The sequence below is a fragment of the Henckelia pumila genome, unplaced genomic scaffold (assembly GCF_033568475.1).
Source record: "Henckelia pumila isolate YLH828 unplaced genomic scaffold, ASM3356847v2 CTG_461:::fragment_3, whole genome shotgun sequence".
Taxonomy (NCBI): Eukaryota; Viridiplantae; Streptophyta; class Magnoliopsida; order Lamiales; family Gesneriaceae; genus Henckelia; species Henckelia pumila.
Window position 1 is genome coordinate 2,962,875 of NW_027331831.1, and position 15,414 is coordinate 2,978,288.

General features: G+C 31.9%; 2 protein-coding genes across 3 annotated transcripts; one reads left to right on the forward strand and one right to left on the reverse strand.

Moving 5' to 3' along the window:
* The first annotated feature begins 7,250 nt into the window (after positions 1 to 7,250).
* Positions 7,251 to 10,605, forward strand: LOC140871659 (probable inactive receptor kinase At4g23740). Of its 2 annotated transcripts, none has more exons than XM_073274271.1 (3): positions 7,251 to 7,694; positions 8,322 to 9,625; positions 9,702 to 10,605. In XM_073274271.1, exons 2-3 carry the CDS (start codon positions 8,383 to 8,385, stop codon positions 10,367 to 10,369), a joined length of 1,911 nt encoding a protein of 636 aa, XP_073130372.1. In that variant the 5' UTR covers positions 7,251 to 7,694; positions 8,322 to 8,382; the 3' UTR covers positions 10,370 to 10,605. The 2 variants fall into 2 exon arrangements, with proteins under 2 accessions (XP_073130372.1, XP_073130374.1); XM_073274273.1 differs by having other exon boundaries at positions 7,251 to 7,691.
* A 334-nt stretch (positions 10,606 to 10,939) lies between these two features.
* On the reverse strand, positions 10,940 to 14,966 carry LOC140872319 (potassium transporter 26-like). The gene is made up of 7 exons (XM_073275139.1): positions 14,873 to 14,966; positions 13,332 to 13,800; positions 13,031 to 13,081; positions 12,605 to 12,865; positions 12,422 to 12,474; positions 11,855 to 12,224; positions 10,940 to 11,760 (listed from the first exon to the last, which is right to left on the reverse strand). The coding sequence occupies exons 1-7, from the start codon at positions 14,954 to 14,956 to the stop codon at positions 10,940 to 10,942; spliced, it is 2,109 nt and encodes a 702-aa protein (XP_073131240.1). The 5' UTR covers positions 14,957 to 14,966.
* Positions 14,967 to 15,414: the final 448 nt, after the last annotated feature.

The following is a 15,414-nucleotide window of genomic DNA, read 5'->3' on the forward strand; positions in this document are numbered from 1 at the left end:
CATATGAAATGTTTACTTAAAGAAAACCAACTCCTTACCACATATATGGTGTATTTTGCAAAATGAGATAGTAAAACCATTTGATATCTACTCAATAGAGTATCATTTACGTGAAATCACAAGTATGAACTCGGATTTATTTATTAAGTTAATGAGGTGAATATAGGACATACATGTGCACTTGGGGTAGTTAATCAAATTTTTTAGCTAATAAGAACTTACCAATAAATAATTAAAGAGCTGACTATGGTACATATTTATATAAATAAGGTACAACCAAGCCTATGGTTAAGTATATATAAGCGTGAATAAAGTACATATCATGGGAAACCAAGCACATTTCAATAATTTCATGTCACAAGTACACTTGATGATTATACGTGGTATAAATTTATGTATATCAAGTACATATGAGAGTGAATACAATACTGATCGGGGTAAACCAAGTACATTTCATATGGAATGTTTTACTTGGAGAAAACCAACTCCTTATCACATATATGGTTCATGTGCAAAGTGAGATAGTAAAATCATTTTATATCTACCCAATAGAGTATCATTTACGTGAAATCACAAGTATGACATCAGATTTATTTACTAAGTTAATGAGGTGAATATAGGAGATGCTTGTGCACTTTGGGTAGTCACTCAAATTTTTTGGCTAATAAAAACTTACCAATAGTAAATTTGAGCAAGCGAAACACCCTCTTATTTATTTTTAGTATTTTTTTTTAAATTCAGAGCATAATAAATTTCAATCCTCCTCGTGTGAACGATTCCTATTTTAGCTAATAAATATTTATTATTTTAATTGAGTGGGTTAATTTGAGCATGATACGACTAAACGCTACCAACATCCCACATCGAAAAATTGTTATACTTGATTTTAGGTATCTTGTACTAGAAAAAGATGTTGAATATACCTGATTTCTTAGTATATGTACTTATTTTCTGTCAAAAATCCAACATAAAGTTGTCATTTATGCAACTAACCAGGTTCACAAAAAAATAAAATCATAAATGTCAATGTTTCCAACATATCAAATAACAACGCCATCAATATTAAACATCACCTATAACAAACATAACAATAAGTTGTCTACCCTCTACAATACAGATTGAGTAATAAAACATAATACACCAACTAAAAGTCTAACAAGTTCGAGCTTAAAAATAGACAATAATTCACAATATGTCTCACAAATGAAACCATAAAATCAACAATAAACCACAAAACTATCACTGGAACGTATATGCTTCCTAGTAGATAAGTCCACAACTAACTACCCTTCATTTGTCCTCATTTTTCCTGCGGAAGTGTAAAAAACATATTTAATTATCAACATTCCATAAATATAAAATAAAATAAAAAATGACAATTAAATATTTTTGATTTGTTGTGTTGTGTAAACTCTTTGCATATGCAGCTTTCTTGAATACTTAAGACCATTATTTTTTTTTTGTGCGGATAATTTCGCAACACCTATATTAATGAAAAAAAAATTAACACACTCATATGAAAATCAAGATATAATACTATTCGAAGATTTCAAAAAATAAAAAGAACTACTTACTAAATTGCTTAACAAAATTATCCATTAATTAGTGAAACAATAAGCATGGTGACTACACAGAAATAATCGAAGAAAAATGTGAAATTTTTTAATATCATGATATGTTGAGAAAGAATGACACCTCTTAAATAAAAATACAATCATTCTCAAATACAATCATTCTCGAAATCCACTATAGAATTTGCTAATGTAAAAAGATCGTTATCGACATTCTTTGCCACAACAAGTAGGATACTACCTTTATACTTGTTTATAATATTAGTTCCATCAAGAAAATCACCGGTTTACAATCAGTAGCAAAATCAACTGCACATGCATTAAAACAAATAAATAAATGCTTGAATTTATTAGTTACTACATCAAGTTCGTTATCACTTTTGGATTTTCTATCATCTTCGTCGTCCCATGCGAATTTCACAACCATAATTTCAAAATTCATAATACAATAACTAAATTATTGTACGTAAATATAATACACATCTTCAACAATGTTCAAATAATTTAAGAAGCAATGACATAGTTCACAAAAAGATAATCACCCAAAATTAAGTATTAATGTCATGACAAATCGACAATGATTATACATTATCAGATTATCATCACACAAAAAATCAAAATCACCAGGAAACTGTAAATAAATACAAACACAAGAACACGGTTTCAGACTCTACATCTATTGTCTATCACTAAAGATAACAAATAAATTATCAGAGGCAACAATAAAGTTAATAACAAACAAAATTAAGGAGCAAACACATTTTACTTCTCCATATTTAAGACTCCCTATAATCTGGTATTTTTTTTGGCCCGCAATTCGATGATAGTCAGTCTCATACACATGTGAAGATGTATTTACAGACCTCGTCATTATTGTTCCATGTAACATACAACTTGTATTGGGGAGACATGTATTGCAGTGACATAGAATGAGGACTAATTTTGTTCATGTTTGCTCCACAAACTCATAAATATATCATCCAAACTGCATCAACTCATAATTGAAATCACTAAAATTTTGTCATTACATTTGCAGCAACCCAAAAATGCAAGGTTGGAAGAACACTCAATTCCAGATTCCATTCTACAAAAATTAAGGTTATTTTTGGTGAATCGAAAATTTAAAACGTACAACGGTTGCTGGAATATTTTAAAAAATTGCTATTTCAGAACTTACCTTACAAACCTTTTGATTTTCAAATCCGAGACAGATTCAAGAGCTTGAAATGGTGTTCGTCGGAGTTGAAGACAACTTTGGAGTACAAAATTCAAAAGAATAAAACTTCAAGGTTTCGATTTCCGCAGGCAGAGCTTCCAATGGATTCGATTTCTGGTAATTTGCTTCAAAGAGTTTCGATTAATTTTCATAGACAAAGCTTCCAAGCCCTTCGATTTTTTATTACTATGCATCGAAGTATTTCAATTTCAGCAGAAAATCTTCAAGGTTCACACGTTTCTGTCGGAAGATCGAGAGAAAAAAAAAACCGAAAACGAAGAAGAGCCTGAAATGGTGTTCGTCGGAGTTGAAGACAACTTCGGAGTACAAGATTCAAAAGAATAAAACTTCAAGGTTTCGATTTCAACAGGCAGAGCTTCCAATGGATTCGATTTTTGGTAATTTGCTTTCAAGGGTTTCGATTAATTTTCACAGACAAAGCTTCCAAGTCCTTCGATTTTCGATTACTATGCATCGAAGTATTTCAATTCAGCAGCAAATCTTCAAGGGTTTCACACGTTTATGTCGAAAGATCGAGAAAAAAAAACGGAAAAAGAAGAAGAGATTGCACGTGATTTGAAGGGCAAATAAGTAAAGTGGTTCAATTAGGGACCTTAAACACATAAACGTATTGGGTCAGGGAGTAGACAATAAACTGGGCTGACATGGGGACTGAACTCAAATCTAAGTTTGGGTTTGGGGATTTAAAGCCAATTCACCCTTATTTTAAATTATAATAATATTTTTATAAAATAGTTGTCGAATGATGTATTTATTTTTTTAAAACAGTTTACAAATTTTTTTTTCAAAAAAAGCTATTTTATAAGTGTTCGTCCAAACCGAGAAAAGTAGCCAAATAGGAAGATATGATAAAACTTATATTTCAAATTATATTGCATAACTGGGACGAAAACTAAGGTTCTATTACTAAAAATTCGCGAAAATAGGTCACCAATATTTGCGATGAATACGTTCCTTCTCGTCGTTAAGATCTAGCGATGGACAATTATGTACAATGGGAATTATTATTGGTGATCGGCTCGACAATCATGTTGTAACTTATTACTTATTAGCGATGAGAAAACTTTTTCTTTTGTAATGACAATGAAATCCGCAATTACTGTTTTTTTATATATGGGTAAACTCCGTGATAATATAATTTAAACCACGCTAATCATGTACTGGATAAACTTTATACAACATACTCTTCCAAAACAATATTGATAAACTCTTTACCATAAGCCCACCACTCAAACCACTCACTTATATATTTCACTAACTCATATGTCCCTCGAAGACCAACTAGTTTCTTTTGTTGGTTTAAAGCGAATAAGCGATGACAGTTTTGCATAGGAGAATTTAAGTAATGGATCAGTGATGGATATTCGGTCGCTAGATTTATCCAATATATTCATATATAAAATAAAAAATAATAATTTTTTTTTATGATTTGTGTCGAGCAAAAGATTTATCTCATAAAATTACTTGTCATATGATCCGACGAAAGTTTGTCTGCAAATATATACTATTGATTTTATTTTTTGGCCACAATATTGATGTCAAGTCAAGTCAATACATTATATTTATTTTTACTTAAAAATCATCCTTATTTACCTTTTTTTAAAAAAAAAAAAAAACTTCCGTATTTTCTTTTTCATATATATAATAACGAATTCAAAAAAAAATGATGTCTAGGTAAACTTGTAATTAAATGTAAAGAACCTTGACTAGGACCACACATATTGCTTGGTGAGCTAATCAATTAGCTGGATGCCCGTGTTTTCTAAGATCATACGTTAATTAAAATATTAGATATGATATTTTTTGCTTAATATATTTTCATTAACACGCAACATCAACGAAATTATTAATATTTCTTGATGCGGTAACAAATAGTCAATATATAATAAATTCTTCAATCTTATAACGTACTCGATGTTTGATTTTTTTTTTTTAACTCCATATTATCATATTATGATGATTCGTTTATTTATTGTTATATTTTTATTGAGTTGGAAAATAAGATGTAGCAAATTGAATGTCATGATGTCTCATTCTAAACTTAATATTTAAGTACAAAAAAATGGGCTACAAATCATCGATCTAATTATTGAAAGTTGATGCATGATCCCTCATGCCTTTTAATTTCCACGCTACGAGATAATCACATGTCGAATAATATAATTTTAAAATTTTATAGAAAATTTTTAAACAAACATAAATTTTGTTCTCATTTTAAATTATGTACTAGTATACATTGTGTAATACTTAAATTAATGTATCTAATTCAATATTTGTTTTTCATTTAATTAATAGAAAATCAGTGTCTTTTTCACGCGTTAGCTTATACAGTTGAATATTTCAAATATGATAATTTTTGTTATTTTCAAATTAATGATTTTTTTAATTTTTTTTATTAGGGATAATATAGTCATGTAAAAAACTTTAAAATATAGATAAAAATAGAATTGAAATATTTTTTTTAAAAAAAGACTATTTTAGGAAAATAAAAAAATTATTAATAATGTTATATAATAAAAGATGTAATTGTATAAGTTGTAGTTTTTACGATACGAATTATAAATATATTAAATCAGGTGCTTTCTGGGAGGAAAAAATATTTAATCAAAAGATAGGTTCATAATGTGCATTGTGCAGCGAATATATTATATATGCCGTAACTCGATTGATATAATTAAACTAATTATAGAGTTTGTATGCATGTCTACTATTTTTGTACATTAAGGCACCGTTATGTTCACGATATTACTAATATATGTATAACTCATCTTATCACATCCCACGTTATTCTCATCATATTATTTATCTATATATTAACTATTTATTTTACATCAATCAAATCATTAATTATTTATCTCACATCAATCAAATCATTGAATTCAAATTACTATATTATCTCTTATAAATAATATAATTTTTATTTTATTTATTGTTAAAAGGACATAATAGTCATTTAACATTTTATATAAAATTTAATCAATCAAATCAAATAAATCATAATCTATCAATCAAATCCAATACAATTTTAACTATCATTTCTTATCTATTTTATTAAGGTTGAAAAGTGGATAGTAACTGTTTTTGGTTCGGTGGTATGATAAATTTGAAATTTCAAATATTGCATCTTTTTTTTTCTTCAAACAACTTGGATAATGATTGGATCACTAAGCAAGTTTATTTCAAATTTGAAAAGAAAAACTGTTTATGTACACGCATCGCTTGTGTCATCGATACTAGTATATCATTAAGAGAGAGTTGACTCCATATATTCAACGCAACAGATCACTCTCAAATTCATTCAATTTAACTCGATACTAATTATTTCTTTGAATATAATTATGTATTTATAAAATTGCTAAATATCAGGGGTTACTTTGACCAGCGAAAATGGGGAGGATATATTATAATTCCAATTGGTAAATAATATTTATAATCAATTTTAGTCTTATATATCCCATTTTTTTGCTGATCTATTTTAACAAGTTCTCCACAAAAATATCACATGTTAGAATGACATCAATACTAAATCGAAAAAAAAAAAATAGATTGTATATATTTTTATTGTTTAGAGAATTAAAACCGTGAACTTCAAATCCACTTATAGTATTTCATATTAAAGGAGTGTTTGGTAGAGCTATTAAAAAAAAAGGAGCTAAAATTTGATTTTTTTTTTTTGTTTTTGTCTTTTTTTTTAAGGTATAAAATTACAAGTTGACATATATATCCTTAATAAACTTATCATATTACATATGCTTTTATTTTTTTTAAAATTTTACATTATTATTACAAGTATTTTTTTAAATTTATTTTAATTTTACATTATTATTACAAGTAGTTTTTTAAAAAAATATTTTTTAAAATTTTACATTATTATTACAAGCATTTTTTTAAAATATATATATTGCATTTTCATACATTTTTGTACATATCTTGTATATTTATATAAATTTTTTCATTTTTTATATTTTTATTTTTATTAATCTTATATATTTTTTCAAGTATTCATCTTATAAAAAATAAAATATTTTTGATACAAAATTCATAATGTAAAATAATATATAAACTCATTTTTTATAGTGTAAGTATCAAAAATTAAATAATCAAATAAGGATATGGTTGTCATTTAGTTCAAAATTAAGCTTGAATGTAATTATTATGCAAACACTAAACTTTAACTTGTATTAGATTTTAATTTCTATTTTCAAACACTCCTTACTTTAGCTTCTCATCAACTTCAAAATAATAGCTATTAAAATCACCTTTAAATAAATAAAAACTCTCCAAAATACTCCCTAAATGAGATTAATTGAATCAATTTCATCTCATCGTAAAAATGAAAGCATAAATTTAGGATTCGATTGATTGTTATTTGATCATAAATAATTAAATTAATCGAAATCTATCACTCATGCAATATTGCAATGCAGTTACGCGTTGGGTGAAGTGCCATTTACGTGAATTAACGGCATCATCGATCGCCCTCTGAGTCTCCCTCCATCCTTTTCTTCTCCGCTGTAATTTTACTCCACACCACGTGCGCTTCCCGCTCTCCTCGCGCCATTAAACTGCAATAAATTTGCAGAAAAACTCACTCTTTTGTGGCTAGCTGTTCGAATCACTGACATTTTCAATCATTGTTCTTTCTTTCTTTGATGCCACCGAGCGAGGTTTGGTTTTCGGACCTCTAAGGGTTTGAATTCTCGTGCTTAGCTGTCATTTGTATGCTTTCGTTGGTGATGCGTGCACGCGGTGGGTTTATGATGATATCTACCTGTAAGTAGTTTTTGGAGTTTCTGGAACTGCCCCTATTTTTAGAATTTTGGTTGGCGTGTTGCGGCAGAGGTTTGAGGGAAATCAAAAGATTCTTCGATCTGGGTCTTGAGGTGGTGAGTCTTTGATTTTTGTTTTTGTTTTTTTTGCTGGTTATATGTTGAATTTTAGCTATTTCTGCATGAAATTCTTTGAATATCTATGAATTGCTTGGGATTTCTAAACCCGAAAATTGATCATCTGCATACTTTTCTGAGAGTAATCTAGACAGGGGCGAAAAAGACAGTGGGTTTTAGAAAGGGAAAAGAATTTACATCTCAAGTACAGTTGACTGAATTTCTGGGCATAGCTCGCGCTAATTGCTGTCGCCTCTAAAATTTAGTGCATGAGTTATTACTTCAGTGAACTGAGGCTGTCTCAGGCTACAAAAAGTCAAGAACTTTTGGCGTTTCAAATTACGTATTTAGTGTAGGAAATATAGAAATGAATAACTCGGCAGCAGCAAATGAGGAAAGAAAAAAATTGCCTTTGATAAATTTTTCTATTTTGTTGTAGGGAAACTTAATTACTGCATTTGGTTGGTAGACAAAGCGCTGTTTTCAGAATAGTAATCATAAAACGGCTATAATATTGATGGCTATTAATGATCAATAACCGCAATATATGATTTAGTAACTATTATGCGTGCGTTTCCTTTTGTTATTTCATTTGTTTCTACTGATACTGGTTTTGGGATTTTATAGATATGGCAGAGATGTAAGAAGGATTTCACCTAAGGCCCTTCTAAAAAGACTAGAAGAAGAAATGAGCATAGAGGTCAAGATCATTTGTGCAACAATTTTAGTGTTTAATGCTCTATACTTGCCATTGTCGGCTGAACCTGTAGAAGACAAACGAGCACTGCTCGATTTTATTGATAACATATACCATTCACGGAATCTGAACTGGGATGAGGGAACTTCTGTTTGCGGTGGATGGACAGGAATCACTTGCAACAGTGACAATTCAAGAGTCATCGAAGTTCGACTCCCTGGTATTGGATTAAAAGGCAGAATTCCTATTAACACTCTTGGACGTTTGTCGGAGCTTCAGATCTTGAGTCTGAGATCAAATGGTATCGGTGGTCCTTTTCCACTTGATCTTTTAAATCTTGGAAATTTAACTGGTCTTTTTCTTCAGTTCAATGGTTTTCAAGGTCCACTGCCATTGGATTTTTCAGTTTGGAAAAATCTTACATTGTTAAATCTGTCTAATAATGAATTCAATGGTAGTATCCCATTGTCCATTTCAAATTTGACTCAGTTAACTTCGTTGAATATTGCTGATAACTGGCTTTCTGGTGATATTCCGGATCTGAATATCCCGAGTATGAAACTGTTGAATCTGTCTAACAACAATCTTACTGGAGTTGTACCTCGGTCTCTTCTTAGATTTCCCAGTTCATCTTTTTCTGGGAACAATATCTCACAAGAAACTTCATCGTCTCCTGTTGTGTCGCCTAGTCCTGCTATTGCACCAATAAAGCATCCCCTAAGAATTAGCGAACCTGCTATTCTAGGAATTGTTATTGGCGGTTGTGCAGTGGTATTCATTGTTGCTTCCTTGCTGCTAATTTTTAGATACAAGAAAGAAGGTGATGATAATCGTGAAACGACCAGCAATAATAATAAAAAACCAAATAAGCAGGAAAAATCTTCAAAGAAGATGGTTTCTGGCAATCAAGATGGAAATAATAGGCTAACATTCTTTGAGGGATGTACTCTTGCCTTTGATCTTGAAGATCTGTTGAGGGCGTCAGCCGAGGTTCTTGGCAAAGGAACATTTGGAACTACGTATAAGGCTGCACTCGAGGATGCAACTGTAGTTGCGGTGAAGAGATTGAAGGAAGTTTTTGTTGGGAGAAAAGATTTTGAGCGCCAGATGGAAATAGTGGGAAATATTAGACACGAGAATGTGGCCCCGTTAAAGGCCTACTATTATTCAAAAGATGAAAAGCTTATCGTATATGACTATTTTCATCTGGGAAGCTTATCTGCCTTGTTACATGGTATGTGGAATCATGTTTTTCTTTGTCAAATTATCAAATTTTTACTTGACAGTCTTGTGCATTCATCTTCTTGCAGCAAACCGAGGCGAGAAGAGGGTTCCTTTAGACTGGGAGATCCGTCTACAAATTGCAACAGGTGCAGCACGGGGTATTGCCTATATCCATTCCCAAAGCGTTGGAAAACTTGTACACGGAAACATAAAAGCCTCAAACATTTTTCTCAACTCCCAACATTATGGTTGTATTTCTGATCTTTGCTTGGCAACACTGATGAATCCTATCTCACCACCAGTCATGCGGGTTGCTGGGTATCGTGCCCCGGAAGTCACCAACACCAAAAAAGTATCACAGGCATCTGATGTGTACAGTTTTGGAGTTGTTCTACTCGAACTTCTCACTGGAAAATCCCCGGTCCACACTTCACGGGGTGAAGAGGTGATCCACCTTGTTAGATGGGTTAATTCAGTGGTTCGTGAGGAATGGACTGGTGAAGTGTTCGATGTAGAGCTTTTGATGTATCCTAATATAGAGGAAGAGATGGTAGCACTGTTGCAAATAGGGTTGAGCTGTGTTGCAAGAATGCCCGAAGAGAGGCCAAAAATGAGTGACGTGGTTGGTATGATCGAAGACATTAGAAACATGAACAGAGGCAGTAGCCCGTCTCTCGAAACTAGATCTCTAGGTTCAACTCCTACTTTCACTCCAAAATTCGATGGCGTTGGGTCATCTTCTGTTCGTAATTAGGTTCTTGTTTACAAGAACTGGTTTCAAGTAGTTGACTATCTGTTTTTTGTTTCTTTGTTCTAAATGTATTTATCTACTTTGTGGCATATATAAGAGAGTCACGTGTTCAGATGATTCGGTGTTTCTAGTGTTGGTTTTGTTTAGTTTCTTTTGGCAAAATGTTAAAAGCCTTTTTATCCATAAAAAGTTGTAGCAAAGGCTTTCTTACTTTCTGAGAAATTAATTAGCTTTTATCATTGAATTCGGCCGATATTTCCTTGTATGATTCTTGCATGATCCCCAAAAACCGTAGGCTCCTCATAAAATGCAGCTTGAAGATGTATGCTTAAATCGGTTGGCATGAATTGAATCTAGTTCTTGGGTAGAGTAGCAATAGAGAGACGGAGTTCAGCTAATCATACAAGATTTACTTGATTAATCTTGTTCTTGGGGAGAATTTTATTTATTTTAATTTTCATTTTACAAGTTTCATATCCTACAACTACAATACCTCTTTGTCCTTCAACAAAGTGAGATGATCTTCTCTTTAGGCCTAACAATATTTGTTTCTGCCATGGCATAATAATGCATTTAGATTTCATAAAGCATCCCAACTTGCAGTGTTCTCTCATGTGGGATTCTCAGTGTTGATATTGCTGATCGACTGTTCTTCTGCAGAAATCTGTAAATATGATCTATTGTCAATCTTGCAAGAATCCCACAATCCCGATTCGCTTTAAGAATCGTCCTTCCGACAACAAACACAACCCTGTTGTGTGCTGCCGACTCCAACATCCTTGTTGCATCCGAATCATCAAGAAGTTCTTGAAGTTTGTCGATAACTAAGGCAATATAATCAACCCCTTCCATTTCTTGAAAATCATTGTATCCAAACTGCACCAAACACCTGTAAACCCCTTCATTTCCCAATTTGCCGACGTTTAATCTTTCCTCTGGAAGCACAGTTTTGATGGGAAGAATTCTAATGGTAATGATGACCATAACTTCACGTACGGAGTTCGTATGCTGAATGTAACGACGTATAATTGGTGGGATACCGTTGACAAGGTCAGTGAAGAAGAAGCAAGTTCCTCGTGTCCGGTGCACGATCTCACTCGACAAGAGTCGATCCAGTTCTTGGATGCTCATCTTGTTTTCGGATTCATACTCTGTTTTTTTACTTCTTCCATAAGTCCATGATAACATGACAACAAGGAAGAACGCTGATATAGCGAAGGGTACCCATCCTCCTTGTGGGATTTTGTTCAGCAGAGATGTCATGAATATGCCTTCGATTATAATGTAAGGGAAGAAGAAACATAGCACTAGTAGGACTCTTGTCTTCCATATGACCAACATGACTATAGTTGTCAAGAAAGTTGTTATGATCATGACCCATATTACCACCACACCTGTAGTATACACAAATGTTAAAAGAACCACAAAGATTTTTATATAAGGGATAATTTTTTTAAAAAAAATCAGCATAATCCTTATTAGACTTACCATATGCATTAGCTAGCTGCACCCCACCTTTGAAACCAACAACAAGACCGACAGTGAGAAGCATCAAGAAGTAGTTGATTTCTGGTGAATAAACTTGGCCTTCATGTTTTGAAGAAGTGTGGATTATGTTAACACGAGGAAAACAACCGAGTGCCAACGACTGTTTCACGATAGAGAAGCTTGCGGAGATCATAGATTGGCTTGCTACAATGGCAGCTAATGTTGAAACAACAAACATTGGCCAGTATACATGATTTGGGAGGGAACTGTAATAAGCATCAGTTATTTTTTCAGGGTTTTTAATTAAGTATGCGGTTTCGCCGGCGTATGTGATTACCAATGAAGGGTAAACCACCAAAGAGAAAGCCAACTGCAAAACAAAACTTGAAAATAATAGTAATCATTGTTTTGGAAATATTACTGCATATTCATTCCTATTATATATACTTTGTTAGATCTCTTGTGTTGGAAGTGTGTAAATGAACACATATGCATCAAAATATTTTTAATTTGATTTATAAGTTTATAATATTATGTACTGACTCTTTCTTGTAAGTTGTAACCCACCTGAATTGCCCTCTTATTGAAATGGCCCAAATCAGCAAACATGGCCTCAGCTCCTGTTTCATATTAATTTCATGACAACTTCATTTAAACTCCAACTTTATTTTGAAACAAAGAAATTGCTAGTAATCATACTAATTAAAGTTTCTATACTTTTTAAGATTCAAAATTACTGTATATATATACCTGTGATGCCCAAGAAAACAGATCCAAGAAGGTCCCAAGCAGTCTTCCCATTTCTCAGAAAGAATTTCACAATGTAGTGTGGTGACACAGCTTTGACAACTGAGGGATGGTGCTTTATGATATTGTATACACCAATTGAAACGTTTGTAGCAAACCAAATGAGCATAATTGGAGAGAATAAGAAGCTAACTTTGCTAGTCCCGCAACGTTGGAAGGCAAACAGAGCAATCAGAAGCACGACTGATATCCAAACAACATGATCTAACATCCAAAAGATCGAGAATACTAGATGATTAGCATGTCGCGGTTTCAATTCTATAGCTAAACGAGCAATGTAATCACTTCAGAATCTCCAAATTTCACTAAAGTTAATTGTTTCACATTTAAGTCTTTGACAGTTGACCAAAAACATATAATTATATATACCTTGAGTTATTTTGGTGGAGCGAGATTGAATTCCTTGGAGAGCTGAAAGAACTACAGCAAAGGAAAAAGGGTAATACTTAAATGTTATCAAATCTTAATGCAACATACATAAAACTTCTGCAAAGGAAAAAGGGCAATACTTAAATGTTATCAAATCTTAATGCAACATACATAAAACTTCTGCAATACTGGTGTACGTGCAAGTAAAATATTGTATAAGACTTTAGAATACATTGACATTTTAAATTTTTAGTTGACCCCCTCGATTTCTAAATTAAAATGTTTAGCTTGCAGAAGTTACCACAAGTTGCGGGAGTGAGTGCGCCATCTCCGATAACCATACAAGTTCCGATCAAAACAAGAATCATGAGGCAATTCTGAGCATTTGTGTTTCTTTCAAGAAAGTCCTTAGTCTTGGTGCTCAGAGGGCTTTCTCTACCATAATGCACCATGTTAAAATCTGATTCCAACCGCGTATTCTGAATCGAGAACTTGCTGCGAAAGTTTATGTGCCTACAAATATAGGAATACAGGGCGAACGTTCCACCTTCGCCTTGATCATTTGCTTGAAGCACGATGAAAACATATTTAATGAAAACGACGATTGTTAACGTCCATATAATAAGGCTTAATGTGCCTATAAGATCATCTTCCGAGAGGTTTGTTCGATTGGTGGCGGAGAAAACATTGACAGGAGAAGTTCCCAAGTCTCCATAGACTATGCCAAGAGATTGGTAAGCTAGGAGTAGGGTTTGCATGGCAGGATATTCCTACAAAAATGTGTTCTTGGAGTGATCATCAAATTTTTTAACGGAGAATGTTGTTCATAAAATGAAAAGTAAATGTTGTATATAATATTGATATATAACAAATACTAGTTACCGACGCACACGTGTTGCGTGTATATAATAAATGAATAAATTGACATTAATCTATTCATTTAATACGTGTAAAGATGAGAAAAAATATAATTAAATTTGACATATGTTGTTAGTATAATTGAAATTTATTTTTTTGGTGAGATTTCAGAAGTGAGGAATGCAAATTGGAAAACAAATTTTGGTGTATCCAAGCCATACCAAAAACAGTTTTTCTAATACCCTTGACTATTATAAAATACTAGCAACCGATGTACATGCATAGCATGTACGTAAATAATTTAATATCTAATTAAAATTATAATAAATATGAAATTTTAATATTGCAAATAATATGTCCATATTAAAAAAATATAATGAAATTGATATAATGAAATTGATTGGAATGAATCCTTAATTTTAGCAAGACATAAATAGTGGTTGGTTTTTTATAATAGGAGTGAGAAATGTAACTACATTTTTACCATGTTACCCATTACTTTTATATAAAGTACAATGCATGTTTGAGGGTTAAATTTGTAAATTTATGTTGGTGTCATCAAACCCACCAAAAGTAGTTTTTAAATGGGTCTCAACTTTTATTAATAGTATAGATATAGTGGACATAATGATAATGATGAATATTCCAAAAAATTTATTATTTATAATTATCATCTTCATATATATATATATATATATATATATTTTGTTAGTTTAAACATAATTAATCTTACTGTATAAGAATGACTACTAGTGGAAATACAAATAAACACACACACATGTTTAATTTGTTTCAACAATTTGCTGAATTAAATTCACTCGTTCGATTTTTGATCGAGTAATCCGTTATCCGTACGTACTCTACCGTAATTTAAACGTATAATAATGACAACGGAAAATATCCAACAAATTACATGATTATATATATTTTATATATTTAGTGTAGCATTTAAATAATTAATAAACATGAAATCGATATAAGAACCTTTTCTAATTTTTGAAGAGGTTGATACATTTTAGTGAAGCTCATAGTTCTGTCAACGATGCCCCTCTCTTCCGTCGGGAGCATAAAATCCTCGTTGCCGCCGCCGCCGCCGGTGCCGCTGTCGTAGCTGCTTTCGAGGTCAATGCTTCTCATGCCGCGGTTTTTTTTATTGTTACCTTCCATGCATGATCATTAAAGATGCAAATCCAGTTGCTCAAGAATTTATAATGTGGGATATATATGAGAATTATGAGAGCAGGTAAGATAATTAGAGTCATATAAATATTCAATGATTGGTGATGGTACATGTATACAGAAGGTTACACATTGCATTTGAAATTACATAAATATCATTGATATATTTTGAAACGAGTTTTTTCAAATAAAGTAGCTAGAGAAATAATTTTGTAATTTCAAGTGAAATGTATAACCCAACGTATAACACTTCATGTACATGTAACATTTTCCTTCAATGATATGGTTATGGTTAAATTAATTATATAAGACGAGAGATCATACCTTAGCAATTTTGACGTGCATGT